We start from the raw sequence: 24,795 nt of genomic DNA, 5'->3' as shown, positions 1-24,795 counted from the left end.
TCATATTTTATTTTCAAAATTAAATTAGAAGCATTTTTGAAATGAAAAGAATATAAACTTTTAAACTCCTTATTCTATTTAGTTTGGTTTGGTTTTAATGTAACTGTATTATGATTTAGATTTGTAACTGTATTAAGATTTGGAACAAAGAGGAGAATTGCCTCTCTTTCTGTCATTGATGCAAGAGTGAATGTGCCCTAAAGAGATTACAGTATTTGCTGAGCAGTAAATAATAAACTTGGGTCTTTAAGAAATAAACTTCAATAAGCTGCATTTACAAAAACTTAATTTTGCACTGATTTTTTTTTTGTTTTGTTTTGTTTTAGGACTTGAAAATGAGAAAGAGTTGGAAGGTTTGCTTGTGCCTTCAACTATTCTCCCTCACATTGTGCCAAAAGAAATTCTACCCCCAAGTGATTCTGCGATTCCTCTCAGTATTACATCATCATCAGCCTCTGTTTTACCAATAGAGCCTAGCACTGAGGAAGAATTGTCTACAAGCTTTTTAAAAGAGGAAATTCAGCAGTCTTCTATATATAAAGAAAAAGATAATATCGATTACTATGGTTCTGGTTCAGGACAACAGCCACAAACCAACTTATGGACCTGGTTGAAAACTGAGGGATCTGGTAAGCATGACTATAAGGAAACAAATTTTATTCTGGATTCGCCAAAGGACTATATTACTCAGGATATACTAGATGCAACCATCTCCCAGTCACCTCTCAACACAGAGGATACCTCAGATGAAAGAGTTTTGACATCTACTGAAATGTATAGCATAATACAATTGGAGAATTCCAGTGAGGATAATGAAATCATTTATGAAATAACAGAAATCTATGACCAAATATTAACAGACCAGTCATCAACAAATCAACCACATATAGCCATTACAATAAAACAAACCCAAAGTAGTGCTCCAAGAACTGGAGGACTAGGAAACACAGAAATATTTTTATCAGCATATTCAACTGTGGAAAGTCCAGTGATAAGTAACTTTATGATGGAAAAATATATTCCTGATTCAACAGTACCAGAAGCCTTTGAATCAGTTGCTCATACACCTATTGTTACTCCATCTACTACTGTTATTTATAATTCTGCAGATGAAATCACAGATCTAGTAGCATCATCTAGTTTGGAAGATTCAACAATAGTTACTTATTTAACAGACGTGCCAACTGATCCCAATGATTTCCTTGGAGAATTCAGTGCCACCCACATCATTAATTCTCCACATAGTGGCTTTGACAGTGATACAACCATGACTATAACAGAATATTCAGCCAGTTCTTTCTCTGACATCCCTATCACACAGACAACTATCCTTCAATCTACAGTTATCTCCCCTGAATTGGAAAAAGATCTGGTCACAAAAGAACTGAAAGTTATAGGTCAAGATTATGAAGGCACAACTTACTATTCCCATGAAATGAACCAGGAAGAAGGAAGTATGATTGACAGTCATGTAAAGCTACCAACCCATGCTCATTCTACTGAAATGGTTGGGGTGTCTGGGATTACTTATGATAATCCCAACAATGTGACTATCCCTGCACGCGCTTTAGTTGTATTCTTTAGCCTTCGAGTTACTAACATGATTTTTTCAGAGGATTTGTTTAACAAAAATTCTCCTGAATATAAAGCCCTGGAGCAAAGATTTTTAGAACTGGTAAGATATATTTTATTATTTTTGCCAGTTGCTATTCCTTTAACATGTGTGACCAATGGAGGGGCATAGCATGATCTTGTTTTTGTAGGACAGCTTGTATTTGCACGTTAGCCTGCTATGCTCATTTCAGTTCTTTAATTCATAGATGAAGAGTTATTAAGTAAAAGGAAAAATCACAAACAATCAGATTTACCTTGTACTGTATATGTCCAAGTTAATATTATGTTTTGTCTATAGCTACTCAATGAACAATTATTAACTGAAATTGTTACAAGACATATTCCTGTCTTTAATTGTTGAATTGGCTAACTTAGGATTTAAAATATCAAGCTTTGGAAGACTGATTAATATGTCCAATACTTTTATTGTTTACTATCTACATACATTATAGATATGTACATCATGTGTATTGTGTAATAACAATTCTTCACCATCAATTAGTAAAGAAGGTCAGCAGATAAAGGGAAAAGTTTATTTAGCAAAGATCATTGGATCTGTCCTATAGAAACAGATACTAACATTGGGATGGTTACATACATGGTTTATAAACATGCATAGCACAGCGTGCCTCTTTCTCGTTGGTTTAATGTACGCTTTTGCCTGATATGGTTAAACTTTACTTCTTTTTCTTTTTGCACATACAAAGTTTCCTATTTGGTCTTTTACAATAAAATAACTTCAGATGAGACAAGAATTGTATTTTCTTCCCTATCTGGTCCTTTAAAATGCTGACTGGTCACTTCCCCATCCTAGAAGATCCTGACACACATACTAATTTGGTTTCCTGTCTTGTTTAGAGATAATGGAGAGGTACCTTTTATTTGTCCCTACATCTGGCACCAGTAAAAATTAATGCATACACACAAATATGTCTTTAAGGTTAAAATAGATTTTTACACGTATGGAAAAGTTATTGAGACTTATTATTTTAAAATGATATATAATCAGGAATATGCACACATATGCTATCCTGCAGATCTCATGGATCAATCATCACATTGTATTAAGCCATGGTTTGCTGGTTTGTTGAACAAGTCATAGTAGCCTGTTTCACAGATAACACTAAATCTTGCAATAATTTATAAAATACAACCAATATAAGCTAAGATCATACATCATGCTAAGGTAAACCCAATAAACTCCTTATAGCTTAGGGCAATGGACTAACATAGAATGGATGAGTAGATATATGCATTATATACAATAATTTCATTTATATATTTTTTTTTCCCTTCATTATAGCTGGTTCCTTATTTGCAGTCAAATCTAACTGGCTTCCAGAATCTGGAAATTCTGAACTTCAGGAATGGTAGTATTGTGGTTAACAGCCGAATGAAATTTGCAAGTGCTGTGCCTCACAATGTCACTAATTCTGTGTACCTGATTCTGGAAGACTTTTGCAACACTGCCTACCAAACTATGAACTTGGCTATTGATAAGTACTCTCTGGATGTAGAATCAGGTATTATAAGAATTTTTGCTTGTTTCATTAGCTGAGAGACAAAGGCCTTATTTTCAATGAGGCAGAAGACTTTTGCCAAACAGACTATACCATTTAAGACTGCAACAGGATTCAGATAACTGAATGCTATCAAATCCCCTCCCATTTCACTCCATCTGAATTCAGTTCTCTCTCCATATTATATAAATGGGCATAGGGGGCATTATTCTAATTTAGTTTTTTTTCCACACATTCCTCTGTTGCAGGGCCTCTTTTAGTCTCCAACTGCAATTCAATGTGCCCAGGCCATATATTTACTCTCCCAGTGATAATTAGGCCAAGTAGTTTCTATGATGATGATATTCCCATTTATGTGGTGTTTCCTACATTCAAGATCCTTCTTATATTTCAACATACTGTAGTTAATTTTAAACAACAATTCTTTGATAAGTCCACAAATAAGTTTAGATTTAACATGGAACTTCCCCAGTCACAACTGTTATTTCAAATTTTTCACAGACTTCAGACTTCCCATGATAGAAAGTAAGATCATCATAATAGATAAATGCTGTTGCCCAAATTCTAAACTGTTCTGTTTAACAAGAATAAATAATGGCTTCATATACAGAACCAGTGTAACAACGTTACTATATATAGGTTCTAGTTAAGACATGGTATAAGTTTCTTTGGTCCACTGTGCGAGGAGAGGTTTAACCAGGACAAATAACTTTGATTATTGGGCACTGCATCAAGGCACAGAAGAGTCCACTTCTACATACTTGGGTCATGGGAGCTATAACGACAAAGGAGTACTGATTTGTGGACTTCCTAGATGTATCTGGTGGGCCCCATAGGAGACAGAATGCTGGCTGAATGGGTCTATGCCTCACGCAGCAAGCTTGTTCTCATGTTTCCAAAAGCAAAAAAGCGTTTAATGTGTCAATTCCCTTGAGTTAATAACTATTTTTAAACATTGATTTTTAATTTTAAAAATTAAAAATTTCTTAATCCCATTCTCACTTTGCATAAAATTGTTTACTCCAAAACAGAACTGTGTGACATAAATATATGTATGTATGAAGTATATATAAAAAAATCATCTTTCTATAGGCAAAGTTGCATACTCTTCTGCTATTCCCTATGCATTCATTTTTTTCTCATCATTTTCAGGAGTCCAGGCTGACCCTTGCAAGTTCCAGGCATGCAATGAGTTTTCTGAGTGCTTAGTGAACCAGTGGAGTGGAGAGGCTGAATGTGTTTGTTATTCTGGTTATCTAAGCATTGATGGATTGCCATGTAATAGCATTTGCCTTCTGCAACCTAATTTTTGTCAGAATGATGGCAAATGTGACATAATCCCAGGGCAAGGAGCAATATGTAGGTGAGTGAATAGTTGTCCAACTGGTTTTCAAATGCATAAAATCACAGCCATTATATTATTGACGCATTGATATTTGTGTTTGTTTATAAGCAAAATAGATGTAGTACAGTGGTTAAGGTTTTGGACTAGAACCACGGAAATCCTACACTCAAGTTCAACCTGAGTTCTGGAATTTTTCATGGTGAAAAACTTTGAGCCACTACTCTCAGCTCAACCTACCTCACAAGGTTGCTGCTGTGTGGGAAAAGGTGGAGAAGGGAGTGCATGTATGTTGCCTTGAGGTCCTGGAGGAAATGTAATGTAATGTAATGCAAATTACCATAGTTCCCTGAAATATTATGTTCAATTATACAGAACAGTGAAATTCCATATATTTTGGGGTGTATTTAAAAATGTCTTTCATGCATGGTGTTTGTAGCTCCTCTTACGTCTCGTCTCATCTCTTCTCTCTCTCCCTCCCTCTCTCATGTGCCTTCGAGTCAGTCTTGACTCCTGGCAACTGCTTGGACAAGTCCCTGCAGTTTTCTTGGCAAGGTTTTTTGGAAGTGATTTGCCATTGTCTCCTTCCTAGGGCTGAGAGAGTATGGCTGACCCAAGGTCTCCCAGCTGGCTTTGTGCCTAGGCAGGACTAGAACTTGTGATCTCCCAGTTTCTAGCCTGATGCCTTAACCACTACATCAAACTGTCTCTCAAATAATTTAGTTATGATCAACTATATAATATATGAGCAGTTGCTCAGTTGTTATCTTGCATTAGCTAAGACTAGCATTTGACATTCTGTCATTTCAGATGACAGTAGAATAACTAACTCATCATTGTTTTTCTTTTTCACTTTCCTGTTGGTGTGGATGAATGATAGATGCCGTGTAGGTAATAACTGGTGGTATAGAGGAGAGCATTGTGAAGAGTATGTCTCAGAACCACTTGTTGTGGGAATTGCAATAGCTTCAGTAGCTGTCTTCCTTCTTGTAGCCTCTATTGTAACTTTCTTCCTGGCCAGAACCCTTCGAGATCAGAATGCAAAAAGTGAAATTGAGGACTCCTTTGTGTAAGTATCATTTGGAGGTTATTTCATGTAATTCACTCACTGGTGCTGAAGAGAGGACAGGCAAGCACACAGTACATGGAGCACAACCATATACTGCATAGATTCCCAAACCAGTGGCTTTTAAAAATTGGACTTCACTGTTCCTCTAGATAAAATTGTATATTAATAAAAGTCTAAAGATAAGTTGGTTGATAAGTAGACGGTTCATAAATGAAAGAGAAGACCTATGTCTTACTGTTGGGCAGCTTTATGGATCTCCAGTAAGAGTTCATCTTTGTTCATAACTGCTGGAAAATCCTGAAAGTCTCAAACAATATTGGAAGCACTATTTTACCCATAACATATTTTCTGCTTTGTTATGGAGTTCTAGTTTGTAGAACCCACTCCAGTACAGATATTGCTTATCTTGCAGTTTATTGCTCAGAACGTCAGATAACTCCTTTCAGGTGGTGTTTTAAAAAGGCTAAGGAAATATGCACTGAAGCCCTCTCCCTCACCCTCTAGTCCAGTGTTGTCCAAACTTGGTCACTTTAAGATGAGTGGACTTCAACTCCCAAAATTCTGGCTGGCTGGGGAATTCTGGGAGTTGAAGTCCACTCATCTTAAAGTGGCCAAGTTTGGACAACACTGCTCTAGTCTTTCAGAATTTATGTATCCGATGGGAATGGGAATGTTGCTCCTTCAAATGCAGCTACACTTTGTCTTCAGACTTTCTCAGTCAACACATGGAGATTGGGCTTGAAGGAATAGCATGTATTTCTGTTGTCCTCACTCATTTTTTCTGAATGCCTGAGAACAGCTATTGTCAACTTAGTTTTGGGAAATATTTTAAAATAGTGGAGTTCAGTTTGTTTTCTTTATAGGCAAGGAGACAACCTTTCATCCATTGAATATGCAGTGAAGTACAACCCAATGTATGAGAGTGATACCACTGGATATAGCCACTATTATCGGAGATATCCACAGCTAACTTCATATAGTTCCACAAGCAATGAGACATCCACTGAATATAGCAGTGAAGAGATCAGACACATTTATGATAACAGAGAATTAAGTAAGGAGGTATGTAAGTCCTTATTCTATTTGTTTTGTTTTTCACTTTGCTGTATCCCAAGGATTTGGTAATAGTAGACTTTTTCAGGTCAAAATGCGGGATTCAAATTTGGTGAAACCATTTTAAAAGGACATTATATAGTATTTTTTATTTTGTTGTTTTATATTGAAATAGGTACAAAACATTCCTATTTTGAACTATTGTGCTTTATTTAGGATTATTTTATACTTGCTATGCTTTTTTTCTACTTTTATAGGAGATTCAGGACAGAATAAGGATTATAGAACTTTATGCCAAGGATCATCAGTTTGTGGAGTTTGTAAAACGGCATCAAATGTGAGTTAGGTATTTTCTTCCATAGGTTTTCTTTATTTGAACCTGCTTATTATGCAACATGACTGGCTCAGAAGAAAGCATGTAAGAATGTAATTTTATTTCTTTACATAGTGAAATGAGTACCATTCTACTTGAATTTTGTTTGGCTACTTCATAAACAGCTAAAACAACATATTATATTGTACATACTGTCTATTGGACTACTGTACATGCTGGTGTTGAATTTCACTGTGGCCTTTTGATGGTTTAAATTTATATTATGTTTCTGGTTTTTGTTTCATTTAATTTCTATGTTACCTAGAAGACTAAATAGAAGTTGTTAGAAGCATTTAGGAAAGGGCAGCAAAATACTAAGTTATATAAAACTAATAACAATTTAATAAAAACAAACTTATGTTTTTTAATAAAGTGAGAGCCAAGAGTTTTGTATCTAAATATGATGCAGCCACTTCTTCTCTAGCTGAGGGCTCATTAATGGCTCTAGAGCTACTTCAGTTCTCCAGTGCTTTGATTGTGGAGTCCAGAGCTTTATTGCTACTGAATTGCAGTTGTTAAAAGTAAACAATTATTAATGTGTGAGCATATCAACTGCATTTAATTATTTTCATTTAATTGTTATTCAGTTTTGTTTAAATTAAATTAAACCCTGTTTTACACTTTTTAGAATGCAACCCGTTGCATTCTATCCAAGGCCTACTGCAGTCTTGGCCTGAAAATGGTTGTATACCTCTGTTAAGGTATCATAAGCATAAGGCCATGGCATAACGAGATGCTACATTTCTCCAGGTTCAAGGATTCTTGGGGAAGCAACAGAAGGTCTGTTGAATGTATAGGTATCCATTCCCTCTCTAACACAGTAGTTCTACCAGAAGATGATGATCAAGGACATTACACAAACAACAGACAGAGAGGTCAAATAAATTGAATTTCTGAAAGACAATTGAAATATAGATAGATGATGCATGGACACATAAGCCTATAAGGAATGATGAATTATAAATAGATTTTAAGCACCAAGGAAAAAAAGCAAAACAAGGGAAAGGAAAGGGGCGCAAAAGAACAGACTCTGAATTCTGGACTGACCAAAAAAAAAAAAAGCAGGAAGATTTGGATATACTGGATTATCTGGACGCCTTTCAGTCAGGATGCAGACCTGGGTATGGGATGGAAATGGCCTTGGTCATGCTCTTAGATGATCTCTGGTGGGAGTAGGATGATGGTTGTGCATCCATCCTAGCTCTACTTGACCTCTCAGTGGCCTTCTATACCATTGACCATGGTATCCTTCTGGATCAGCTGTGGGGATTGGGGGTGGATGGTACTATATTGTGCTCATTCTCCTCCTTTCTCCAGGGTCGATACCAGTCAGTGGTGATTGGGGAGGAGAGATCCCGCCCTCACCCCTACTGTGTGGAGTGCCACAGGGTTCGGTGCTCTTTCCACTCCTCTTTAACATCTATATGAAGCCGTTGGGTGATTTCATCTGTCGCCATGTGGTGAGGTACCATCAGTACACTGATGATACCTAATTATACATCTCTGCCCCTGGCAAATTAAGTGATGCTGTTGATGTCTTATTCCAGTGCCTGGAGACAGTGAGAGTCTGGATGGGGGCCAACAGGCTTCAACTGAACCCTGGCAAGAATGAGTGGCTCTGGGTTTTGGGGCCTGCCACTTCTGGCACTATGCCAACTTTGGTACTGGATCGGGTTGCACTGCCCCAAACAGACTTAGTGTACAGCTTGGGGATCCTCCTAGACTCATGACTCCTGCTTGAAGAACAGGTGGTAGTCGTGGTTAGGAGGACCTTTGCACAGCTTCGTGTTGCACACCAGTTGCATAAGTTCCTAGATCAGGAGGCTCTGCTCATGATCACTCATGCCCTGGTCACCTCCAGGATGGACTACTGTAATGTGATTTACATGGGGCTGCCCTTGAAGAGTATCTGGAAGCTTCAGCTGGTTCAGAATGCGGCAGCATGGGCAGCTACGTGTGTCCCTAGAGTGGCAGATGTTACACCTCTGCTCTGCAAGCTGCATTGATTGCCAGTTTGTTTCTGGGTCCAATTCAAGGTGCTGGCTTTGATCTTTAAAGCCCTTCATGGCATGCTGAAGATTGGCATGCCCTTCCTCTGAGCCATGAATGACATTATGAAAAGTTAAATTGAATTTGTTATTTACTAAAAGTTTGACTGAACCCCTAGATTCATCAAGCTTGTATATTTCTCAATATGTTTAAACTGAGAAATTGTAATTTATTATGGACTAGAATTGTATTGCAATTATAACTTTTTATTAGACTTTTATTGTTCAGTCTAATGCTCACAATTGTTCAGTCTAATGCTCACAATGTGTAGAAACAGCCCATCTAAAGCCATCATTCATAACTGACATTTTAATTAATTTAATTTAATTTAATTTATTTAATTTAATAAGGCCACCCACTCCAGAAGACTCTGGGTGGCTTACAAAATACACACCCACACACACACACAATCCCCAATAAAACAGTTAAAACCCACATAACAAGCAACCCAGACTAAAGCAACTAGAAAGGCAAATGGCACAATCAGTACAAAAATACGATAGGGGCCCCACCAATGGATCTCAACCACATTCACCCAGGCCTGGGAACAGAGCTAGGTCTTAAGTGCTTTCTCAAACCCCAAGAGAGTGGGCACCATCCATATCTCTGGGGGGATGCAGTTCCAGAAAGCAGAGACCATGACAGAGAAGGCACACTTCCTCAGTCCTACAAGATGGCAGCATTTAATTGAAGGGACCTGGAGTGCGCCCACTCTGCCCTAATGTACCAGGCAGCCAGAAAGAATTGGAGATAGGCAGTCCTCAGATAATGAGACCTTATGCCATCAAGGGTTTTATAGGTGGCAACCAGCACCTTGAATTGTACCCAGAAGCCTACTGGCAACCAGTGCAGCTTGCTTAGTAGTGGTAACACACAGGCATATCATGAAGCACCCATTACTGCTCATGTTGCTGCATTTTGTACCAATCATAGTTTCCAGATGGACTTCAAGGGGAGCCCCATGAAGTGCCTCACAGTACTCCAGTCATGAGGTGACCAGGGTGTGAGTTACCATCTGAAGGGTTAAAGAAAGTACACAACTGGTGTACCAGATGAACTTGTACAAAGGCCTGCCTAGCCATAGTTGCCACCTGTTCTTTAAGCAGGAACTGTGAATCCAGGAAGATCCCCAAATTGTGCACCAGTCTTGAATGGGGAATTGCAACCCCATCACATGAATAGAATATGGGAATGAGCTTGGGAGACAAGAGGAAGAGATGCTAGATCAGTGTTTCTCAATCTTGGCAACTTTGAGACGAGTTTCTTTCTCTTCTCGTTATGCAGCTGCAGGCTATGCACCCGCTTATCTGATCATTCCCTAGGCAGCATCTCTTCCTCCTGACTCCCAAGGTCATTCCCACATACCATTACACATCAGGACCAATGATGGAATGATGTTGCATAGCAGGGAGGGTGGTACACCACCAGCAATCCCAGCTGGTCCCAGAGGTCCAACTTAAGCCAGAGGGTCTCACATCTGGATATCTCAACAACTCACAGATGACAATAGCTGTCCTCTCTTGGGGACTTTGCTGATGCAAAACCTGAAACCCAGGTGGGCATATTCCAAAAGGAGAACCTTCCCCAGGACACCCCCCACCCAGGTCTTGGTTATGCACACCAGGTTGGCACCCTTATCCATAATTAGATCATGGCCAGATTTATTACACACTGACTTTGTATTCAGAAGCAGCACCCAGAGTCTGGGACCACCAAGGATCCATTGAACTTGTCACAAGGCTAAATACTGAGGGCACGATGTCAGGATCATTCTCCAAGAGTGTTCCTGGCATCCCTGAGTGCAGGCCACCCTCAGGTTTCCCCCCATATCTACTCATGCCTGTCAGAGTACCAATAATGCCTCCTGCCCTCATGTATCCCCCCAGTGTGGGCCTCCCCTGGGTTCTCCTGTCCCAGGCCCACCCATTCATATCTTCAAATCCCCCAGCACCCTACCTATCCATACCAAACAACCACACAAAAATCATACAATAAACATCCAGCTGTGGAGTCCTTGGGGTTGGTTGTTTCCTTGCAAATGCTTCATTATCTGTCTAGGTAACATCTTCAGTGCTAGAATGGAGTGGGTTTGCTCTCTGTTTATAGCCACTGCACTGAAGATGTTACTTAGCCAGATAATGAAACATTTGCAAGAAAACAATCAAGCTCAGAGAACTCCAAGGACTCCACAGTTCAACCCTGAGCTACACATATTCTCTTATATTGAAACATCCAGCTTTCACCACCACCCCTGCTGCTCAAGGCTAAATAGAATCAAATAGATATTAAACAGCCAGTTAAGACTGTTGAATTTGCTTGTTTACAACTAGCAGTTTTTTCCTTAAAATAGGTATTTGAAAGCTGTCATAAACATACCCTATGAATTCATCCTCCAGCCAGGTAATGAATAAAGAACTTGCAGTCAGTAATCAAAACATGATGCATACTGTTGTGAGCATTGGAAATTGTACGTATGTTATTCCAGTGGTTGTTTCATGTGCCAATAGCTATTTGGTATCTTTGATAGAGATTCATTAAAATAAATTCAGATTATTTTAATATATCAGTTCAGAACTATTCCACAAGTTCTGGTCTATTTTTTGATGCACTCAGAATTAGTTCTCTTATTAAATATGAGGAATATTAAAATGCAGGGTGCTGCAAAAATAATACTAATTGCCCATTCAAAATGGGGTTACCAAATGATTGAGGAACTCAGTTAATGACACCTTTATGATATCTATTGATTTATCCAGTAAGTCAAACTGAAATGAAATGGAAGCTGTGCTGCATTAGCAAAATACAGCTGTATACTTTATGGTGATACGTTTGGTATTTTAAGTATTCATTGTAAAAAATATTTTCAGCTGTACTTACAAGAATTTCTTGGAATAAGAGTTAAGACATCAGTGTTATATAATCAACCAAAGGATGTTTTCTTCTGTTACCAAATTTCAGTACAATGATTCACAACAGGCTTAATTTATTCTGATACTCTATTCCAGAATGTGGTTTTATGCCACAGCTATATAACATTAACATAATTTCCAGAGGAATAGCCTTGTTAATTTGTTTCAACAGAAAAACAACCGGAACATTAGAGCATTTTAAAGGCCAACAGGATAGGCATTGCTTGCTATACACAATGGCATCAAAATGACGAAGCTTCTGTTGTGACACAGCTCTGCCCTTTTCTATTTGCACTGTGACTTTATAGACAAGTGTAGGAGTTCATATTCTGTCATCAGCATGCATGTTGTTTCACCTGCTAGTCTTCAGTTTGTGATGTCATCACATTTTCAATATAATTGTTCATTTCTTTTCTGTGTCATTTTGCAATTGTTATTCCATGTTACATTTTCTTTTGCACTCTCTTCATTTTTTATTTATATTAACTTTTTTCTCCCCATTCCAATATTTTTGTGGGCGGGGGGGTTGTTCATTTTTAGTGCTCTGCGTTTAGTTAACTATGCTGAATGTGTGGTTTTTATATGATTTTTAAGTCATCTGTAATTAGCTTTGTGTTCTCATTTTATAGTTCTCGAGAGCTATACTAATTCTTGCCAGTTCTTGATGCCTTTTCATTCTCAGTGTTTTGTCAGTTTCTTGTTTATGAAATTTGGAACTGTTGGTCTCATTCCATATTTTTATATATATACATACATACATACATACATACATACATACATATATATATATATATATTCACTTCTTGCATGTTCAAACTTAGGCTTAATTTTGGGAGGTTGCATTCCGTTATTAATTTTTCTTTTAGTGGAAGAATCATACAGCACTTACTCGAATTTGTATCTAACATGGATTAGTATTTTTTGCAACACTATATCCATTTGTTTATCATTCATTTAATGTTTTCCTATGTATCTACCATTAATTGATTTACATTATTTCCTTTTTAAGCTGGGGGGTACCCTATTCCTATATTGCTTTCTGTATTTTCTTTGTACATAATTCTCATTGGTTTAAATTATTTAATATATATTTTACCTGTGTTCTATTCATCCCTGTAATACAGTATGTTTAATGTATTGTATGGTTTTTTAATTTATATTTCAGTCTTCTGACAAAGATATATCCCTCAGCACATATTGGGATTCAGTTATAATAAAGTTTCCTTTATACCAAATTTTCTCCTTTCCTTCTTTTGATCATGACATGCAACTTTTGCCAAGAATTTAAACAGTTGATGCTTTATTTTCTTTCAGGAAATTGCTTTAAAAACTGGATCCAGTGCAATGGTCATGGGAGATCAATCTGAACAGTGTTGTTACAGGGATGGCTCAGACATGGTTGCAAAGTTACTTTTAGTATTTTCAATGCAGTATATGGATATTATTACTGGATTGATTCTACTGTCCTTAATTATTCTTGAATGGAGAAATAAAGAGAAGGCTATTCACAACTGGATTTCAGAGTGCAAGATGAAAAGTCAGTTTCACTAACTTGGGGCAGATTTTAACTGCATGTAAATGTATTGCTCTGCCACTAATATGTGTGTGTGTGTGTGTGTGTGTGTATGCTTCCCCTCCTTTTGGGTTGGTGGTATATAAATAAAATAAGAACTGCTATCAGACAATCTTTGTTTTGGACTGTTAATAATAGAGATAGATGCTAGTTTGTGAAAAATGTATAGGTTTAAAAAAAGGAAAAAAGTCTTGGTTCAGTAATATGTTAAACTGAACTCTTAATTTCTTATCTAGATGTATTGTATATAGGGCTAATACAGGTTTTTTTGCTCATTATAAATTAGAACAAAAGTCAATTATTATTTGATATTACCATACCAGGTTTGCAGTCCCATAGGCCATAGTGCTTATTCTGAAAATAAATTCCACTGAGTTCTGTGGGACTTACTTTGTATTAATATGAATGTACTGTAAGTGAAGAATATTTTCTCACCTTCCACTAGATAGTGCTATTATTGGTTTTCACACTATCCTAACTGAGAAATAGAACTAAATATCTAAGAAGTTAATTCTTTCTATCAATCAATCAATCAATCAATCAATCAATCAAGTGTGTGTATACTAGTTTTCAACATATGTAATAGAAAAAAATTGGCTTTATATAGAAACAACAAAATATTCTATATTTTTTTAAAAAACCTTTAAAAAAGAAGAACTTACATTATGTTGTCAGAACTTTTGATTAAATACGGGATATAGGTTTTGTCAGTGTACTTTTTTTTTCCTTGTCATTTTTATAATGAGTTTTTATATACCATAATTAAAGATTCAAATATTCCACCTATCTCATTCAGTAGATAGCTATCATCTAAGTTCAAATTATCTGGAATTACTAGTGTGATTCTGTTCTTCCCTCATCTGCAAAATTTGCAAGTTTCTAGCCATACAGATCATTTGGACCACCAACAAAAGTGATGACTCTAGGAGCAACCCACCCATAATATACCTGATTTTTGTTTTTTGTTTTTTTTCCTAAAGACATAGAATAATCCCATTTAGAATGGGTAAACTCCCCAGTTCCTGAATCAGGAATCTGGTCACTCACAAAGTCTCCATCTTGTCAGGATTCAGTTAACTGGCCCTCATCTATTCCATCATTTCATTTAGATACTGATTTTAGATATATACAGCTTTTTAAATTCAGAAACTATGGAAAAGTAGAACTAAGTATGATCTGCATATTGATGGCAACCAGTTTCAAAACTCCTGATATCCACCTTTAGCAAATTCAAATCAACTTTAAATAGTACCAAGGATAGAATAAAACTTTGTAGCACCTCACTACCAGAATGCAGAGGCACAGTCACCCAACATTACTCCGAGACTATCCTTGCAAAGAGGAATAGAATTACTGTAACATGGTGCTCCCAATTCACAGAGTACTGAAAGGTCAAGCAAGATTAATAAGATCCCTCCATGTCTTTTTTGCACAAGGTCATCTATCAGAGTGATCATGCTTGATTCTGTCCCAAAAACAGGCCTGACCCAAGATGAAAAGTGTTGAGATAATTGGTGTCTTTTAAGAACATGTAGCTGCAGAGACAACACTCCACCAAGCATATTGTCCCCAAAGGGGTATTGTGACTGGGTAGTAGTTGGCAAAATCCTCTGGGAGATTATTTCAGAAGTCAGTGAACCATTGTCTTCTTTAAGGTCAGCAGCCCAACTCCATTACACATAGATGGATTTATCACTTCCCAGCTCCACCCAGTTAATCCCCCAGGATTAGCTCAAATGTGGCAAGATGAACAGAAATCAAGAAAACCTGTTGTAGGTCAGATAAGTGCAAGAGTCTTGCATATATCATCAGGCCTCATGATCTGAAAGTGATCTCATATTAGATGATGCACTGGTTCTCTCAGTGAATAATAAATCTACAGCAGTCTCACAACAGCACAAACACATACCATTTTATCCTCAAAGGGCATTGCAAATCTATCATACCAGGTTTCTGAGGATGCTGACACTGTTTTTTCTGGGGCAGATGATTTTAAATTCTTCATGTCTCCGAAGAGCTCTGCTGAATCCAGGATCCAGTGGAAGCAACAAGGTAAGCCTTCTTTGTGATGTTCACCACTACACAATAGGCATGATTATACGTATGTACTGAATCATGTCCACTTAGCCTCTTGGCTGGTCTTACTCCATTTGTGTTAACCAAAACACAAAATTTAAATAAGATTGTTCTTTCAGATTATATAGCTGTTCCTTTATCAAACACAGTGCACTATAAGGGGTGATTCTTGATAATACCAGAATATTGATATTAACCTTTCAAGCTATGGACAGTCCTATCAATGAGATAAAATAGTAGAACAAAGTCTTGACAGCGACCACTCTAAGCTATTGGATATTAGAGTTCCATTTGTTAAATAGCAGACATAATTTACTGATGTTAACTCATCACATTGGTTTTGGTTTTCAGGGTAGGCATGACAAATATGCAGTATTTGCATTCTACAGAACAGGCTATTTCATTGAATTTTTGTTCTCTCAGCCTGAAACGAGTTTCTTCCTCCTCTTTCAAACATATATTTTTAAATTTGAGGCTGATTGAGGTTTAATCTGAGGGGGGCTGAGAATTAATTTGCCTCTTTCATAAGGATACCAAGCCATACCCATCTGGAATAAACTTAAAATACTTACAATAAGAATGCATCATTCTAGTCTGCCTGAACTGAAAGATGGAGTATAATTATGTAAATAATAATAGCAAACAGAAATAAAGTATAAAGCAATAAATGATAAAAACAGGATAAGAAAATGAAGATAAAATGAGCAAGGAAAAGTAATGCAACACATTAATCCAAAGTAAAATGAGCAGATAAGTAGTAAAGATCTAAACCCATTAAAATATTTATTCTGACACAGTGAATTTCCAGAGGCCATTCAATTGTCAATGAAATGAGATTGATATATATATATATACATACACACACACACATTTTATTGATGCCAGTTTCAACAAGTTATCTGTAAGATTAACGTTTTTATTTCTTCATGGACTGAATTCAAGGGCCGAAGCCCATAAAAATACATGCTGGCAAGAGATCATATAGGGATTAACTCATTATGAAAAATAGTCATTTTTAGAGGGTGCAGATTCCAGGAATTAATATTAGCATACAGTCTCTTTTTTCTCCAAAGTACTGGCTCAGATCCAGCTAGGCCAGTGGAGTTATTTAATTGAGAGCACATGACTGGGGATAAGAGTTATAAATTGAAGGCACTTTTCCATCCAGTTTAGAATGGATAGCTGGCTATAGTAGAAATCTGACTCCATTTTGAACAGCCTAAACTGCTAGGACAGCTTTTCATTAATTGCATCTTTCTTTGCACTCAGAGCAATTATCTAATGTTTTCCTCATCTCAGCAGATATTTTCCATTAAAGAAAAACATTGTTTCAGAGATCTATAGAACTCTGATCCTTGTCTCTCAGTTAGCACTTGTGTACAGCGCTGTCATCTTCTGCATTTACTTTATTCTCCAAGTGATTTGAAGAATGCCCTAAATGTATAGCTTATTGATATTTGTTTTTAAAAAGAGCTAGACATAGACATAGACATAGACATATAATTTGACCTGGCCCTTAAATTGAATATGGCATGCAGTGCATCTGATTCATTAACACTAAGGCTGGGGTGAGTTGAAAGGCAAGAGGGGTCAGTGAGGTGAAAGACCACATCCTAATTTCTAATGCAGGTCAGAGTGTATGCAGGTGGGCACTGGGGCTGAAGTAGAGCCCTTCAGCAGTCTCAGCCAACCGCCACTACCCCTGGGCCTCTACTTCAGCCCCAGCACTGCCAAGGAGTGCCACCTCAAGCCCTGAATCACAGCCAGCCACCCCACCACCACCCCACCACAGCACAAAGCCCCAGTCTCCCCAGCTGCTCTGTGCTCCGCAAGCTCTGCTGCTCCCAGCTGACCTTCACTGTTTTCTCCCACTGCTGACTAGGCGTGCCTGGCCTGGCCCTATGCAAGACAGCTGCTGGCTGCACCAGGCCTTTTTCCCAAGGCCGCTCGTGTCTTCTCCAAATAGCACTCAGCATTCTTGCAGTGCTTCAGAAAGCCTTCAGAAAGCTTCTGAGGCCTTCCAAAGCATCACAAGAACAGCATGTATGACTTAGAGAATGGTAGGTGTGGCCTTCTCGTGAGGTGCAGGAAGGCCTCAGAAGGCTTCCAAAGCATTGCAAGAACAGTGTGTGCTATTTGGAAAATGGCATGAGTGGCCTTGGGAAGAAGGCCTGGCGCAGCTAGCAGCTGCTTCACATAGGGCCAGGCTGGGCTCATCTCATCAGCACTGGGAGGAAGACGGTGAAGGTCAGCTGGATGCGGTAGGGCCTTTAGAGCACAGGGTGGCATGGGCAGCTGGGGCTTTGTGCTGTGGCACTGGGTAGCTGGCTGCAGCGTGGGGCTTGAGGTGACACTACTCAGCAGTGGTGACACTGGGGCTGAAGTAGAGGCCTGGGGGTGGCACCAACTGGCTGAGACTACTAAAGGCCCCAAGCCTCTACTTCAGCCCCAGTGTCACCACTGCTGCTGAGGAGTGCCACTATGCAGGGCAGCCAAAAGGGATGGGGGGAGATAGGCAGGTGGGAGGAATTGAACTGCCCTGTGGTCTTAAGCGTAGGCAGGCTGCCAAGTGCCTGAATTTTGATCACATGACTTGGGGTCACTGCAAAGTCTGTAACTTCAGGGACCGGGCATAAGTACCATATGTTCAGCACCACCATAACATCAAACAGTTGCTGAACAAATGGTCGTTAAGCAAGGACTACCTGTATATGATAAACATACATCAGGAATGAAGGGAAAAAAAGCACCAACCCAACTCAGCAGACAAATCACCTTAGATATCAAACATTTTTAGTACTTTTGGTTATCATTGCAAGCTTTTAAATCTAAAACAGGGTTTCTCAACCAGGGTTCAATGGAACCTTAGGGTTCCATGAGAGGTCATTAGGGATTCCCTGGGAGATCACGATGTATTTAAAAAAATATTTCAAATTTGGGTAATTGTCAGGTTCAGCCCAAGAACCACAGCAAGACAGTCCAGGAGCAGCTCAGTTACTTTATTAGCTTACACCTAATAGACAGAATCTTGCCAGACTAACTCTAAGCCCCCAACAACAGCTACTATAACCCTGAATCCCTTAGGGAAGGGCCAGTCTCCTCTTCATTTTCACAAGTTCTGGCTGGGGGCTGAGGAGATGCTTGGAATGTCTCTCCCGCTCCCTGTAACCTTGAATCTCCATTCCAGGATCCTCCTCGCTCATGCCTTCCATCACAGTAATGCACTCTTGCAACGATGAGCAGAGACCAAACAAAAATCTACTTACAACTCTTTCTGAGCTCTCCGGTGGTGCATTGTAGGACCGTGTTTATTTCGTTGAATTCATTCTTAATTTTTCATGTGAGATGGGGAGACCATTGATAACAGGTGAATGCTCTATTGCAGGAAGGGAGGAATATATTACAGGAAGGGGAGGGAGAAGTGCTTTTTTTGAAGAAATCAATAGATTTGTCCAACGTCAGTCTCTCCCTCCTGCATCTTTTCCCTGAGGCTTTCCTGTGGTCATTTTATCCATTATTTTAAATAAATTTCATACATGTTTACTCAGTCATGTCAATGTGGTGATTTTTGAAGAGGAGGTGTGAGAGAAGAGAAAGATTCTAGAATGGACAATACTGATAATTTTAATGGTAATAATGATAATGAAGAATTAAATCTCCTCAGGGATTTCCCTGCACTGGTACATCAACGGACTCAAAAAGAAAAAAAAGTTTGTCTTTACAATGAAAGCTATTTATCAATGGGTTTTACATGGGCTGCAGATCCACGATGTCTTATTCCATTGTGCCTCATCTGTAAACAACTTACAAATGCAGCAATGGCTCCTGTAAAATTAAAAAGACACTTAACTACAAATCAAAGCCATATGACAAGTAAAAGTTCTGATTATTTTAAATGGCTATTGGAATCACAGAGTAAAGCTTTTGTTAAAAAAATGACAGTCATTTAAAAAGCCCAAGAAGCAAGTTATTTAGTAGCAGTATACATAGCAAAGGAAAGTCACACTTTGGGTGAGAAAGTAATCATGCCAGCATGTAAAAAAAAATAGTGGGAAAAATGCTAGGACCAGATGCAGTACAAGAAATTGAAAAGGTTCCACTATCAAACTGGCAATATGCCACTGGCATATTGATGACTTGTCACATGATGCTGAAGAGGCTTTGTGTAATAAACTGAAGAACAGCAGCTATTCTATCCAATTTGTTGATGAATCAACAAATTTTACCAATAAATGTCATGTTATGGCATTTGTGACATTTGTAAATGATGGTGAAATTCAAGAAAAACTTTTTCTGCTGCAAAGAACTACATGAAACATGCAAAGGCCAAGATGTATTTAATGTTTTGTCTTTATATCTGGAAACAAAAAGTCTGTTTTGGAGGAACTGTATTAGCATCTGTAGTGATGGTGCTCCATCAATGGTTGGCTCCATAAGAGGTTTCGTTTCTCTTGTAAGAAAAGAAAATTCTGATGTTGTCACAACACACTTCTTTTTTCACAGAGAGATGTTAATGTCAAAAACTCTTGGAGATGAAATGAAAGAAGTTCTGGATGATGCTACAAAACTGGTTAACTTTATTAAACAAAGACCAGTTCACTCAAGAATGTTTCAAAAACTGTGTGAAAACCTGGACAAAGAGCACATAAGTCTCCTGTTGCACACAGAAATATGGTTGCTCAGCAGAGGAAGAGTTCTTAACAAGGTGTTTGAGCTGAAGGCAGAATTGCAAGAGTACTTTCAAGAAAATAGTATTCTACATTTTGCTGAGGGCTTGGAAGATGGAGAATGGTTGCAGAAACTAGCATACTTAGCAGACATCTTTCATCACATGAACCAGCTGAACAAGACTCTGCAAGGCACTAGAGAAAATGTTTTGACTTCAAGTGACAAGATTCTTGGATTTAAAAGAACATTTGAATGTTTGGAAAAATCATGTTGCAAAAGGAAATATTGAAATATTTCCACTGGTGCTTGGGCTTGAGAATGAAGAAGGATACCAAAAAGTCTCACATCTAATTGAAAACCATCTGGAAATACTGCAGAACAAAATTGATCAATACTTTCCCTGCCTTTCAAAACAAAGGTATGACTGGGTTAGGGATCCTTTCCCTGCATCTTCTGCTCAGCCTGAGAATTTCACTTTGAAAGAAGAGGAAGAATTTTGTGAGCTGCTGTCTGATTGTACGCTCAAGTTGAGATTTACTGATCTGCCCATGGACAAGTTCTGGATTTCTGTGAAAGAAGAATATCCTGCCATCCGTAGGAAGGCACTGAACATTTTGTTGCAGTTTTCAACTTGTTACAGTCGTGAGCAAGCTTTTTCTTATTTAACAAGCATTGAAGCAAAGACGGAAATCACTTTATTTCAGTTGAAAATGAAATCAGTGTGTGCTTACCTCAGGTTTGGCCCAGAATTGAGTATTTGTGCAGCAAAAAACAAGCACAAGTTTCACATTGAAGAGGCAAGTTTCAGTCTTTATTTTTAGTTTAAGAACATTGTTAATGCACATATTCAGATTTACACATGAAATGAATATAACAAATTTGTATCTTCTGCACTATATTTGAGCCTGAATGTACAGGGGTTCCCCAAGGTTCCCTAAAAATATTTCAAGGGTTCCTCCAGGGTCAAAAGGTTGAGAAAGGCTGATCTAAAAGATCCCAATTTAGCCTTGAAATTTGTAAGAACAGAGAATGAATGTTGTTTCTCAAAACATCACATCTTCATTTTGCTCAGCTGGTTTTAAGTGTGGCATATTGTGATAGGAATAATAGCTTTTCATGAAGTACTTGTAAAAGTATTTGCTGCTCACCTTCTGACCCAGTCATTTTACATCAACTGTATGTTATTAAGAGTGATTTCAAAGCCAAGTATCCTGAATAATAAGGTCATCCCTGATCTTTGGCTTAAAACAGTATAATCCCTTGTTAAGTTAGTGCTAAAAACAGTGAGCATAACAGAATGAAGAGCAAGGGGACAGGGGTTCGGCTTCCTTTATTAATTTAAAGGAAATAAAGAAGATATTGAAGAAATATCAAGTTGTCATGAAAATTGTGGAATAAATCAAACGTATTTGTTCCTTAGGATTTCTCAGTCTCTCTCCAAGCCTTCTATCCTGTAGCTAGGAAAAAAGTATATTGTAAGGTTTCAAAAGTCAGATGGAATCCTTCATCCGTTTTGATGACCAACATCAGGTTAAAAATAGGCTGCTTCTATAGTATGTCAGCAGCTGCCTAGCTAATCCAGTATGATTCCACAGGCATTTGCCAGAAATAGATCTGAATCATATGGTGACATTCAGCAAGGATCAATAACATCATTAAACAACAACAAAAGCAAATACATTAATCCCAAGTTAGGATGTCACATTCCATTTTTAACAATGTCTAAGCACTTCAATTTTTGGCTTAAAGGTGGGGCAAGGAAGCAAGGGATGGAATGTGCGTTTTTATATCAGAACACAAACTCTATGACTTACATACTTGTACTTACATACTTACAATTGCATGCTTTAATCACGATAATAATATCAATAACATTTATAATTTTCTTCTGATAAAAATGTTCCTTTATAAAACGTAATGGTCTCTCACTAGATGGCAGAAGAGGCTCACAATATAATATTAGTTATAGCATCTGCAAAAGTTATTAAATATATATTCCACTCTGCCTTATAAAATAGAACAAGGTCCACTCCTTCACTATGATGGTGAAACTTAACAGGTGATTCAGACAAGTTAGAATGAATAATCTCAGTGTTCTCTCACAAGGGCATTTATATTCAGCCTGGGAGAAATCAAGTAATCATGATGAAGAAAGAAGCTGCAGTCCTAGGTACGGAATTAAAGCATTAGAGACTACCTATTTGCCTTAAATTAAAAAAAAAATAAATCCCCAGAGCTAGATATTTATGAGTACCTTTAGGGCCTGATTCATGTATGATCCACTTTCTAATGAGCATGACTATGTTTATGTGCTTGCTTTTACTTTGGCTCCTCCTTATGAACATACACCTACGTAATCACCTTGTTGCATGTAACAGTGATACAGCTCTTTGGCTGATGATAGATGTGGCTCCTATTTCCAGCTTAATGCCTTGCTATTACTGGTAGGTGCCTCTATTCTTCTTTTCCTTCATGTTGGGGTCTTTTGTTCCATTTTTCTCTTAAATTTTATTTTCCTTTTCTCCTTGTTGGTAGCCATAGGCCTGACAGTTATGGTACAGAGACCTCATGATCAATGTCACATGTTTTTGTATTGAGGGCTTACATCTAAAGCATATCCTGTATGTGGGAACCAACACTGACACTTCATTCTTTCTATCCTCTTTCCGGTCTCCAATTGTCCATTCAGATTGACATTTTAGTTTTATATGGATCATACAGTAAGGACCTCTGGCCAGGACCATAGATGATTAGTAGTTTTTAGTAGAACTGCTAAAATTAATTTCTATGGATGAATTACATGCCAAGTTGTAGAAAGAACTTGTGGCTGATATTTCAGGGCTATCAATAGATATTGGGATGTTTTTTTTAAAGGCAAAGAACTCTTGAAGATTCTTTAAGGATGAATAAAGATGAGCAAATATGGGTCCCATTTTAAATAATAATGATCCAGAAACTGCAGATAAACCAATCAGACAGACAGTGATACTGGCAAATACGCCACAATATTTAGCAATGAATGAGCATTTGGAGCAGAGTTGGACAATCTGAATTGCAAGGCCACATATGGCTCAAGCTCATTTTTTTGTTGGGCACAGGACCTTCAAAAATCATTCATATGGTTTCCCACCATTTTGAGTTTCCTATGATTTACGGGCTCTAAAAATAATCCTGAAATAGGACTGGTGTGGGTCTTCCGGGCTGTGTGGCCGTGTTCTTGAAGTTTTGTTTCCTAACGTTTCTGTGACCGGCATCTTCAGAGTGCAGGAGCACAGACAGGAGCAGTTCTCTCTGTGCCCCTGTCTGTGCTGCTCCTGTCTGCTCCTGCACTCTGAAGATGCCGGTCACAGGTGCTGGCGAAACGTTAGGAAACAAAACTTCAAGAACATGGCCACACAGCCCGGAAGACCCACACCAGCCATCGTATGCCGGCCGTGAAAGCCTTCGACAATACAATCCTGAAATAGCTTTTGCAAAGATGAAAAACAAATATCTCCTCAAATTAGAGAAAAACAGAATATGTATATGCATGACATAACCATACTCATTTTGCATTATTGCCCCTCAGTCTTTAATAATGATATGATGTCGTGATAACCATGAGCCCACAGCCATCAATTATTGCCCATTCCTTATTTTAAAAATAACGCTTTAGTTATTAGGAGCCACCATGAGTTTATAATTTTTAATTATAATTTTAATTATAATTTAATTATAATTTTATTTAATTATTTAATTATAATTTAATCTAATTATAATTTAAAATTTAAAATATTTTTTTAATTTTAATTTTAATTTTAATTTTAATTTTTAATTATAATTTTAATTATAATTTTGGGATGTGTGGATTTCAACTCCCAGAATTCCCCAGCCAGCCATGCTGGATGGGGAGCTCTGGGAGTTGTAGTCTACAAATCTCAGAGTCTCAGAAGTTGAGAAATACTGCCCTGGATTTTGCTCAGGGTTACAAGAACTGTCGTAGACCCTGCATTTGATACTCCTTCGTTTTGCTTTCATGGCTTTGTTTGGGCTAGAAAACAGGATCCACTAAGGGAACCATTAGAAACCTATACTAACCATGATCTAGGGGTCTACTTCCAGGGTCTGGGAAGAGGGCCTTTTCTGCCACCCCGCCCTGTGGAACAGTTTGCCAGCTCAGGTGCAGGCTGCCCACTCTCCTTGCCTTCCAAAAAGGTGTAAAAACATGGTTATCCTGGATGGCCTAAAGGGGGCTCGCATTGCTGGAGCTGGCTTGTGGAGTGATTGATGCTGCTTCCCCCATCTTCCTGATTTGTATATTGCTTTTATAGATTTATTATTTGTGTTTTAATGGGAGGGATTTATATATTTATTTTTTTATTGCCTTGGTTTTAATTGTAAGCTGCCCAGAGTCACCCTCTGCGGGAGATAGGTGGCATAAAAATGTAATAATAAATAAATAAATAAATAAACAAACAAATAAATAAATAAAATAAGAATATATTTATAAATATAAAGTGATGGCTTTCTAGGGATTCAAACAGGAGTTTTTATAGCCTTACCTGGAGAT

General features: G+C 37.9%; 1 protein-coding gene across 1 annotated transcript in view; it reads left to right on the top strand.

The window, feature by feature from the left end:
* The window catches only part of IMPG2 (interphotoreceptor matrix proteoglycan 2), a 43,724-nt gene extending 36,705 nt beyond the window's left edge, over window positions 1-7,019 (top strand). The window contains exons 14-19 of the mRNA XM_025172922.2: window positions 327-1,675; window positions 2,918-3,137; window positions 4,287-4,497; window positions 5,357-5,545; window positions 6,409-6,607; window positions 6,856-7,019. Coding sequence (XP_025028690.2) covers window positions 327-1,675; window positions 2,918-3,137; window positions 4,287-4,497; window positions 5,357-5,545; window positions 6,409-6,607; window positions 6,856-6,939 — 2,252 coding nt within the window. The 3' untranslated portion in view covers window positions 6,940-7,019. The remainder of the gene's footprint in view (window positions 1-326; window positions 1,676-2,917; window positions 3,138-4,286; window positions 4,498-5,356; window positions 5,546-6,408; window positions 6,608-6,855) is intronic.
* The last annotated feature ends 17,776 nt before the right edge of the window (window positions 7,020-24,795 follow it).

The sequence above is a fragment of the Python bivittatus genome, unplaced genomic scaffold, assembly GCF_059951505.1.
Source record: "Python bivittatus isolate LINGU-HERP-01145 unplaced genomic scaffold, Pbiv_v1 ctg000340_np1212, whole genome shotgun sequence".
Taxonomy (NCBI): domain Eukaryota; kingdom Metazoa; phylum Chordata; class Lepidosauria; order Squamata; family Pythonidae; genus Python; species Python bivittatus.
The sequence above is the reverse complement of the archived record's forward strand: the minus strand, read 5'-3'. Positions and strand labels throughout refer to the sequence as shown.